We start from the raw sequence: 11,594 nt of genomic DNA on the forward strand, positions 1-11,594 counted from the left end.
AAAACTGGTGTTAGAGTCCCAGAACTGATGTGTAGTCCATAGAGTGAATTACATATAACCCTGCTCTAACTGATCTTGGCAATAACTGAACAATCTGATCAGGAGATAGGACCATTTGACAGTGAACATATCAAAAAGAGCTAGCTACAAACAAGAGGAGAAATGAAGAACTCAGGCAGGAGAGGCGTTGACTCCTCTGCATAAAGTCTGCACTCAGAGCAAAAAACAGACACAACCTCTAAAAATCCCCATCGCTGCTCTGCCCTGGATACCATATCATAAGACCAGCCTCTGACTTTGGTCCTAGAGTATCTTTTACTCTATGTGTTTCTGGGCTTTCTATGTTTGTTTGTTTAATGTTAAACATTTACTTTTATTAGACAGATTCATTTTATCTTCTGCATGTTTTGTCTGCATATATGTATGTGTACTATGCGTGCATTGGATGCCCTGGAATTAGAAATACATGTTTTTGAGCCACCATATTTAAAGCACATGGTTCATGTGCCAGGAATCAAACATGGATCCTCTGAAGGAGCAACAATTACTCATAACCACTGAGCCATCTCTTCAGCAATAATGTTATTAAACTTTGAAGTATTCAGAGAGCAAATGTTTCAGTTTCAGAGAAGTTTTGCCAATTCCATTCCTTGGAGGAAAAAAGTTCTAGAGACCAGGAAACTCATGAACTGCAGTTTAAAGCAGAAAGTTTCTGTCTCAGCAAATGACAGGACACCAGGGAGAACACAGACCTGACATATAGGATGGAGATATGCAGAAGGAGCCTGTTCCCTGAAGAAGCCAAACTCCTGCTGGTGACACCCTGGCAGCAGTAAAATTTCTTGTGAGCTCAGGGCTCAAGGATTATAATTAGGGCCTGGATATGCTCTGAGGACAACCCTAAGCTCTCCACAGACTCTGCAGGTGAATATCCCATTATGTCACAGTGGATTGCAGTAGCCTTTCACATTGAAAGAGACACTGTGAGGTAGGTATAGTTAGGGGAGGTGGTTGAAGAGAAAGTTTGGGCTCCTCTGTCACTGTGAAAGAAGAAGGTGACAAGATCCAGGAAGAAAGGAGTCTCTCATTTTCCACCTGCCATCCAGAATTATTTCCATGACCATGAGGGAACCAAGTGCAGCTGTGTATGGTGCACTGAGCCAGAGATGCTCATTACAGCCCAGGAAGGTACAGGAGACATGGGCTGAAGTTTCAGCTTGCTTGTAGGGAAGCTTTTTTTCTTTGCAGTTTCTCTAGTTTGTGTTTTTGTCCTCACAGGAGAAAGGCTCTACTCAACAGTGTCTTATATCAGGTGCTCTTTAGCTTTCTCACAATGGGGGACTTTGCTCTTTTTTTTCATGGTTTTATTGTTTCTAAAGTTTCTCCTGATTCAGAATATAACACAGCTGTGCAGGAAATAGACATGACACAAAATCCTAGAGCAATGGCTATTAGAGCATGTTTAACATTGGGCAGACACTGTCCTAAGCACTATGTGCCTCTGCTCCACTGAATCCTCACAATACACCTGAATGGTACAAAGCACCTTCCCTACATTAGTGAGTCTTAAAGGGACCAAGTAAAGCATTCTAAGTCTAGCACATAACAGTTAGGAAATACAGCCTTTAACAGACTGAATAAATGGTTGCAAAGCATGAGCTTGTCGATTTTACAATTCTCTAGTTTACTGATTTCTCTCCCTCAAATCTGGACCTTGTATGCAGCTCCTAATGTCCATTACTTACTTCTGAAAGAATATGTTGACTTGATAATTCTTACACAGATTGCTCTCATTATTTCTTAACTATTATGAGGGTTGTGTTTATGTACATGTGAGTGAGTGTGTGTGTGTGTGTGTGTGTGTGTGTGTGTCATTCTAAGTCTTGCTATTGGCATGTTAGAGATCACAAAGGTACAACTAGAAAATATTGAATTATAGACAGATTAATACAGAGATATTTTGATAAAAAAAAATGGAGCATTGTTGGTTAAGTTACTTCAAGGATAACCCATGCTCTTTAGTAAAATTCTTAAAAGCTCACAACATTACAAAATGGAATAAGTGCTAAATACTTACCAACTATGCCATGCAAAGGGAATTGACTTCTCCTGAATATTGAGCTTTATCAATCCTCAGGAAGTGCCCAACTCAAATGTTTCTGCAAATTGCTTTGACAGTTTATATCTGTGATTAAAGCGCAGTTTTAAACCAACAGTTTTCCTGAGCAACCCAAGAACTTTTGAACAGGCACTACACTAAGACTTACATAAAACATCAAACCAGTGATTCTGAGGCTCCATCTATTTAATACTTGCAAACTTCATTTTTCTTAGCAGTTGAGTAATATTCTACTCTGTAAATGCACAGCATTTTTGTTATTCATTTGACAGTTGGTAAGCTACATTGGCTAAATCCTTTTCAGCTTTAAAAGGATCCATTTATTATTGTTTGGTCTTTATACCTGTGCTATTGGTATTCTGTTTAGGGAGGCCCTTTTTGTTCCAATGAGTTCAAGTCTATTTTTTACATTTTCTTCTATCAGCTTCAGCATATCAAGGCTTACATTGAGATCCTTGATCCATTAGGAGTTTAATTTTTTTAAGATGGTAAATATAAATATATTTTCATTTCACAGTTTGACCACCATCTTTTGTTGAATGTGATGTATTTTGTTCAGTTTTATTTTTGACTTCTATCTTAGTTAGGGTTTTACTACTGTGAACGCACACCATGACCAATGTAAGTCTGATAAGGACAGCAGTTAATTGGTGTTGGCTTATAGGTTCAGAAGTTGAGTCCATTATCATCAAGGCTGGAATATAGCAGCATCTAGTCAGGCTTGGTACAGGAGAAGCTGAGAGTTCTACATCTTCATCTGAAGGCTGCTAGTAGAATACTGACTTCCAGGCAGCTAGAATGAGGGTCTTAAATCCCACATCCACAGTGACACACCTACTCAAAAAAGGCCACACCTATTCCAACAGGACCACACTTTCTAAACATGCCACTCCCTGAGCCAAGAATATACAAACCACCATAGCTTCTTTGTGAAAAATCAGTTGTCCTTAAATGTAAACTTACGTCTGAGTCTTCAAATAGATTCCACTGATCAACATGCTTTTTTATACAAAAAAAAACCCACTGTGTGTGTTTGTGTGTGTTTGTGTGTGTGCCTGTGTGTGCATGCATGTGCGTGCACACATACATACATTTTAAATTTTACTATAGTTCTGTAATACAACTTGAAATTTGAGATAGAGATACCTCCATCAGTTCTTTTATTATTCATAATTGTTTTAAACTATCCTGTCTTTTGTTTTATAATTTCCAATAAATTTGTAATTTCCAATAAAGTTTTAAAAAATGTTCTTTCTGTGAAGAATTGTGTTGGAATTTTGAGGAAGATTGTGTTAAATCTGTAGTTTTCTTTTGGCAGGATGCCCGCTTTTCACCATATTAATCCTGCACAACCATGAATATGGGAGAATCAATTTTCTTGTGTCTTTTTCCATTTCTTTCTTCAACATCTTTATGCCTTTAGCATACAAAACTTTTCCTTACTTAGGGTGTTCCCAAAATATTTTTTTACTGTTTAGCCACAGCCCAAGGAACAGGATTGAGTTCCTAGAACCCTTAACCCTGGTTCCCATGAGGCACTGGCTTCAGCATTAGATTGGTCATGCAATTAAGTTCCTGGACAAAGATATACAACCAAAGTTTCCTTCATCCTTTCATCAGGACCTTTGAGAATGGCATGAGTGGGTCTGTTTGCTGACACAGAAAAACAGAGGAATGGCCAGCTCACCATGACTCCCTCAGTTTGCTTCTTTATACAAGGCAGTGCTAGACACTCAGGATTGGGTATCACCCAGTAAGAGCTGCACCCTCCCATATCAACCATTGCTTAAGAAAATACCCCATTAACTTGTCTATAGTCCATTCTTGATAGGAATATTTTCTCAATTGAGATTCCTCTTCCATGATGATCCTAATGTATGTCAAATTGGCATGAAATTAAACATGCTGATATTCCCTGCATAATTTGCAGACAAGTGTTGTAATATCCAGGGTAAATCCAAGACCACCCGCTACCTTCCCCCTTGGAAAAGGACTTTCCAAACTGTACTAGCAGGCCAAGTACAGAGCCAGATTAAAAAAAAAAAAAGCTGGCTGACTAAACAAATGTAAAAGCATAGTTTTAATGGTCAAAATAATTATGCTTGCAGCTGGCCGGAGCAAGATTAACTGTTCTCAACAACAGAGATAAGGGTCCTTGAAAACCCTGCCTCAGTTTGTATTCTGAGATAAGCCACAAACTCCCCTAACTGTGCTGCCAAAATTCCCCATGACGTTAAAACCACAAGGACAACAAAATGAGTGTCACCCTATAAAAACCAACCAATGCCTGAAAGGGTTACTTACTACACCAATGAAAACCCTGTTGCTCAAATCTGCTCCTTACAAAGGTATAAAAAGTATGTTCTTTCTTTGTTCAGTGTCTCTCCTCTGGCCTGCATGCTGAAAGGGGAGTCCCTAACATGTTGGATCAATAAAAAACAAAACAAAACAAAAACCTCATACATTTTGCAATGATGGCGGGTCTCTGTGGTCTTTGTGAGTGAGGGTCTTTTGACGAACTCCAACAGTGTTACACAGTATACCCTTTTGCTCAAACAGCTTTAATTAGAAATGTTCGTTGCCATGAGTCATTGGTCTGGTTGAGGCCTCTGACTTCTGCTACAGTATTAACACTGGATTCTCACCAGGATGCCTCTTGAATATATTATTGTTGCCCTCGGTCATAGAGATCCTGTAACTTTGGATCTTCAGGACCAGCCGCTTGATGTGTTCCAGCAGTTCAAAGATGGGGTAAATGTTGGGGTGGGCCAACTTAGAACCTGGGCTCAGTTAGTCAGTCCTCTTGCTCTCCTGATCACCTGCCCCCAGGACCAGCTTTCCCACACGGCACAGGTGAGGGGTGGGACCAGTTTTTTGGTGCTCATGCCTTCTGGGCTAGCTCTCCCACCTGCAGCAGGTGGTGGCAGCTGATAAAGGAGGTATTTATCCTACACCCATGCCACGATGTAGCAGATGAGGTATGGAGCCAGCTGTATTGTGCTGTTCAGGTGAGGTGTGGGGCCAGAAATCTGGAGTGCCATAGATGGCAAGTAGTGGGGCCAGTTGTCCTGTAGCTAACCCACCAGAGCCAGTTCTCCCTGGCTGCCTAGGCAAGAGACGAGGCCAACTCTCCTGAGTGTGGTGACTGGAAAGAGGTGGGGGCAGCTCTGCCATGGCAAGCAAGGGATGGAACAACTCTGTTTAGCACAATACTCAGACATCAACATGGCCTTTCATCTTCTACATCCTAGTTATTATTACATGATTGCTTTAGAGTTTTCTGCCCTGTTTGTTTCTGGAAGCCTATCCTACTAGAACACTAGCTTACACCTAAGGCTGATGACAGGTAATGCTTGACTGTAGTTATTATTGCCTTTAAACTTCCTTTCTATATCATTACACATGAGGAGACTAGATTCCATCAATGCCCTAAAGGAAGCAGTATAAAATCCCAAGGATAATGTTTACTGAATTATGCTATAATCTTCAATCACAAGCCTAGGGGTGTTCATTAATAAAGGTAAACTAGTGAATGCTTAATGATTGTGTAAAGATTGAAGTTCTTAAAAAATGACTACCCGTAAGCCAGATGTGGTACTGAATACCTTTAGTCCTCATACTTGGGAAGCAGAGGCTGGCAGATCTCTGTGAGTTCTAGTCCAGGCTGTTCCACATAGCCAGTTCTATTCCTTCCACGGTGAAATAAGAACTCTGTTTCAAAAAATGAACAAGAAGAGAAAAAAACAAAACAAAACAAAACAAAAAAACCAGAACAACAAGCAAGCCCTCCCTAAACAAACCTAGAGCTTGCCAAAAATGACCACCTTGCCGTGTACAGTTATGCAAACCTGTAAGCTCAGAGTTTCTCTGTGTAGCCTTAAGTGTCCTGATCCGTGCTCTAAAGATTGGGTAAGCCCCAAACTCAGAAATCCACTTGTGTTAGATGCCTAAATTCTGGGATTAAAAGCAAGGACTGTCAGCCCTGGCTTCCAGAGGTTCTCTTAACTCATGAAAGGTACATCCATCTGAATAAGCTTTTTAGAGACACAATATAAAATCTCAGGGGAAACCCACCCTAGGGTTCTCTGTTGCTGAACGTAGGAACAGAGAAGTTACTTGCATTTGTGGGGTGACCACTGGTAGCTTTCTGGTATCAGAGGAGTTGAGAATCTAAGTCTCAAAGGCTCTCAGAACCTCCACTGCATAGTAAAGAGAATGAAATGTTGCCGTTGAGAGGAATCATGCTGTGGGTTGCCCTGGAGCTGTTTGTATTTTGATATCAATTCTGCTTCCTCAGGAAGGGTTGCCTACAAAATATTCAGGTGATCTCACTAAACCTTCTCCCCTTCTGATTGTACAAATAAAGGTTAGGGCCAATGATTATTTCAATGCCCCTAATTGGTAAAATTATGTGGTACTTGTCTACATGCAGCGGACTTATCACTGATAGGTTATTTTTCCACCACAAGTGAAATGAGCCAATTCAAGCCAGAATAGATTATATTACAGGCAGGTTTATTTGGGAAGCTGCTTTCAGGTGGGCGAGTTCATTGAGCCCAAAGAAAGATTGTGGACTGATAAATCACTATGTGGAAAGAGGTATATAGAGGGAGAGAGAAAGAAAAACAGGCAAGAATATAGAGACAGAAGAGAGAGAAACCCAAATGTCTGAATTATATAGGGAAGAGCCTCTGGGCACAACCCAGCTCCTGGGCTGGAAAGTTCAGGGTTGTGGGTAGAGCATACCAGGTAGGGACTGAGGGATTCAGGGAGAACCTTAAGTCCAGATATGATTGGGTATGTAAATTATGCACCTCAGTTTCCTGTTCCAGGGTCTAAAACCAAACAATTACATTTAGCATAATGTCTCACAGGTCCATGCTAGTGACAGGTAATGTGTCCATCATATAGAAGTTAAAAACTTTGAGGAGATGTTTATACTAATCCAACTGCCAAGTCTCTGGTATGGTATCAGAAAGACTTTGTTTAATTCCATTTCCAGAATCCCTTCACTATCTGCTACGTATTTAGATTTGCAACTAATTTTATCATGTATTAAATTTATTTTTTCTTTTTTTATGGTTTTTATTAGCTATTTTCTTTATTTACATTTCAAATGCTATCCCGAAAGTTCCCTATACCCTCCCCCCCCGCTCCTCCACCCACCCACTCCCACTTCTTGGCCCTGGCATTCCCCTGTGCTGGGTCATATAAAGTTTGCAAGACCAAGGGGCCTCTCTTCCCAATGATGGCCAATTAGGCCATCTTCTGCTACATACGCAGCTAGAGACACGAGCTCAGAGGGTACTGGTTAGTTCATATTGTTGTTCTACCTCTAGGGTTGCAGTTCCCTTCAGTTCCTTGGGTACTTTCTCTAGTTCCTCCATGTGTTCCATCCAATAGCTGACTGTGAGCTTCCACTTCTGTGTTTGCCAGGCACTGGCATAGCCTCACAAGAGGCTGCTATATCAGGGTCCCTTCAGCAGAACCTTGCTGGCATGTGCAATAGTATCTGTGTTTGGTGGCTGATGATGGGATGGATCCCTGGATAGGGTAGTCTCTGGATAGTCCATCCTTTCATCTTAGCTCTAAATTTTGTCTCTGTACCTATATCCTTTTATGGGTATTTTGTTCCTTATTCTAAGGAGGAATGAAGTATCTACACGATGGTCTTCCTTCTTGGTTTTCTTGTGTTTTGCAAAATGTTTCTTGGGTATTCTAAGTTTCTGGGCTAATATCTGCTTATCAGTGAATGCATATCTAGTAACTTCTTTTGTGATTGGTTTACCTCACTAAGGATGATATCCTCCAGATACATCCGTTTGCCCAAAAATTTCATAAATTCATTGTTTTTAATAGCTGAGTAATACTCCATTGTGTAAATGTACTGTATTAAAATTTTAAATTTAGTTTCTGATTAAGATATTATTTTATTGTTTTCCAATCTATTCTAACATTTACAGAGAAATTAAAAATATCAACCTATTTGTCTCTCAGTGTCCACGCCATCCTTAGTTATGCTATATCAACAATTATCCTTCTACTGTCTACCAGATTTTCAATTTTTAAAATTAAATTTAAAGTTTATTTTCTATGTCCCTGTATGTGTCCATGTGAGCATCTCAGCATGCCTGTGGTGGTCAGAGGACAGCATGTGGGCGTCAGTTTCCTTCTTCAGAGACAGATGAGCCTGTATGGGTGTCAGCAGATGCTTTTACCCTCTGAGTCATCTTGCCAGCCCCCTGTCTATTCCTAATGCTGAACAACCTCTCCATCACTCAGATTAAGCACATCTTCCTTCACTCATTCTCCATGTTTTTACATCACTTCTTGTGAGTCAACTTATATAGACTGATTTAGAAGGTGCTTGGTTTGTCTGTGTCTGGTCCTCTGTGACAGACACTAGTAATAAAAGAGCTCTAAGAAAAGAGCTGTGAGACTAAGAAGCAGTGGATGTTCCTTATGGAGAAGTCACATTTACATCAGAAGAGGAAGTGGGGAATGATGCAGAGACTTGCTTGTCTTGCAGGGGACTCTGGTTCCTTACCCTACACCCACATCATAGGATACATGACAGCTTGTAGCTCCAATTCCTCGTGACCAAATGCTCTCTTCAGGCCTGTAAGGACACCTGTACAAATGAGACATATACTCACACAGGCACATACATGTAAATATAATTAGAAAACAAGTTATTTAATAATCTGTAGCACAATATAGTACACACCAGTAACTTAAATTGTTTTGTATATACAGTGCCACCAAGCAAATTATAAACACTGTTCACCATTGTAAAGTAGAGCCATGAAATTCCCAGTGTTTCCAGTCATAAATGACAGAAAAATTGTCTCAAATAAGGTAAAAACATACCTCTAATCATTCAATTATTTCATGGTCAATATTTATATCAATAAGTATTTTTCAGAATGTGTCCATCAGATTCTTAGAAACATGTCACTATCTTACTGTATGGGTCCAATTTAAGTACATAAGCAGAAAATTTTCATTTAAATATATGTAAAGCCAGATCCTCCCAGTGCTCCTTGGTGCTCCAGAGCTGCACGGAACTGTGGAGAACACCCGTGTAGTAACAAAGGCGACTGCAAAGCAGGCTTGTTTGGCTTAAGTCACTAACTGATTCATTTTGAAAAAGACAAATGCACATTTTTAAATCAACATAGTAACCATAGTTGAATATAATGTAAGACTGTACTGTGTATTTGTTATCTAATTTATTTCATATATCTAGTCTTTTTACCTGCAAAGAATTTTCACAAATATGATGCCAATGAATAGATCCAGGGCATTTAAGCTATGACTGGTACATTTGGCTTCTATTGAATGAATTCTCAGTACATACTGTTCTTTCCTAATTCTATAAAGTATTTTCTATGGATGGATACTTAACACTTTGAAGTCCAAAATACCCTTGTGGCAATAATATCCAGAAAGCACATTGTCTAGTACAAGCTCTGGAATTTCTTGGATTAACATGATCAGAGCACTATGAATTTTGATAAAATTTATAACATCTCGATTGTAGTAAAACCAGTTTTACAAATCCTTATTAGAACCATTTTTTTCAGTGCTGGAGCATTTTCTGGTCTTCCGGAGAAGCCAGGTTCATTTCTAGCAACGAAACATTGATACAGAAAAATCCCTGTAACTTCAGTCAGTCACTGGGTGTTTGATGAACTCCTCGAGCCTCTACAGGCAGAGGGCATCCATGTGATACACACTTATAAATGCAGACAAGCTATTCATACACAACACATTAATACAAATAAAGAAAGCTTTTGCCTGGCAGTGGTGGTGCACGCCTTTAATCCCAGCACTTGGGAGGCAGAGGGGTGGATTTCTGAGTTCAAGGCTATCTGGTCTGCAGGGTGAGTTCCAGGAGAGCCAGGGCTACACAGAGAAACCCTGTATCAAAAAACCTGTGTGTGTGTGTGTGTGTGTGTGTGTGTGTGTGTGTGTTTAAAATCCATTAAAAACAGTGGCAAACGGAAACTGAGATATCTATATCACTGTAATTTGCTAAGGTCTTTCTCTCTTGGCTCCAGGCTGTGAAACAATAGAAAGAGTGTCTGAAGATAAACACATGCTTAAACTGATTTGTGGGGTATGTCTTACCCACAGTATTGCAGAACAGAGATTTTTTTGACATTTTTGGACATATAACTCAGAGACATTTTCTCAATTTTCCCCACTGAGCATGCCAAAATTTTACCAAAAGTCCATCTCTGTGAATCAGCACTAAGGGGCTAAAAGTTGGATAACCAAGGGTCAAAAATTCTCGAGTATTTAGCATCAGGGTAGTGTCCCTTGAAGAAATGTTTATAATTAAAGAAAAGGCACAGTCTGTCCAGTAGAAGAAAACAAAACAGAGCATCAGAAGGAGGACACTCTGAGCAGCTCTCAGCTCAGGGGGAGTTCTGTAGAGAAGCTTGGAGTCCTGAAGGTAGAGGACATGCTGGTGGTGCTTGTGGAGAAGAAATACCATGTAGCCACTGGCCCCTCCCATGGCACCCTGAAACACTGCATCTCTCAGGACCATGAGGATGAGAAAAATCCACTTTATATCCTGATTTTCTACCATAAAATAGCAATAATTCTCATCAACTATATGTTGTGATATATTGAGATTTGTACTTCTAATGGAATGGATTAGGTTCGTACTGATTAAAGCATTGAGTATCCAAAAGAATGAGAAGAATGGAAGGATGTGCCATGCAGACTTTGGCCTGAGCCTCCTCCACCCAGATGCTCTGGGACTGATGATGATGGCCTGGACCACAGTGAGGAGACTGCTGGTGGAGATGGAGAGGCCCCGGGCCACCCTCTCCAGGTAAACAATGATCTTGCAGCCTATGTCATCTAGTAAGTTTCTAAAACCAAAAGCCAAAATAGTCTTCGGCAATCCTTTTGCAAGAAGGATTATGATGTTTGTAAAAGCCAAGTGGATTAGAATAAGGTGTATGGATTTCTTCTCAGGGCTTCCACAACAACTGAACATATAATTCACAGAAACAGACATGTTCCCCAGAGTACCGACCACAGTCGTAAAGAGAGAAATTATTATATTAAAAATTATTATATTAGTATGCTTCAAAACCATTTCTTCCTTCCTAGGTAGAAAAGCTTGTATCCAGGATGTAAACACTTTTTGAAAGAAGCCTCTGCAATTCTAGACATGGATCTGGACAGCACAGTTTGAACAATAACATTTTCTGGACTTCACAAAGCAGGGGCAGAGACAGGTAATGTTGCAGATTAGATTTCTAAAACTTGTCCTTCCTGTGTGGTCTCTAGGATATTTTGAGTGCGCAGACAAGGGAATATGGTAGCTGGTATTTAATCTAAAAATTAAAAGAAATATTTTCTTGTTCAATTTGTGTGTGTGTGTGTGTGTATGTGTGTATGTGTGTGTGTGAGTGTGTGTGTGTATGTGTGTGTGTGTGTGTGTGTGTGTGTG

At 40.0% G+C, this 11,594-nt stretch overlaps 1 protein-coding gene across 1 annotated transcript; it reads right to left on the reverse strand.

Annotated features, from left to right (window-relative positions):
* Window positions 1–10,301: 10,301 nt before the first annotated feature.
* On the reverse strand, window positions 10,302–11,261 carry LOC110333740 (vomeronasal type-1 receptor 4-like). Its single transcript, XM_021215420.1, has one exon. The coding sequence runs from the start codon at window positions 11,235–11,237 to the stop codon at window positions 10,302–10,304; it is 936 nt and encodes a 311-aa protein (XP_021071079.1). The 5' UTR covers window positions 11,238–11,261.
* Window positions 11,262–11,594: the final 333 nt, after the last annotated feature.

The sequence above is a fragment of the Mus pahari genome, chromosome 16, assembly GCF_900095145.1.
Source record: "Mus pahari chromosome 16, PAHARI_EIJ_v1.1, whole genome shotgun sequence".
NCBI lineage: Eukaryota > Metazoa > Chordata > Mammalia > Rodentia > Muridae > Mus > Mus pahari.

Bases quoted from the DNA above. Each gene is read 5' to 3' on its own strand.
- LOC110333740 (XM_021215420.1), bottom strand. From the start codon at position 11,237: ATGGTTTTGAAGCATACTAATATAATAATTTTTAATATAATAATTTCT.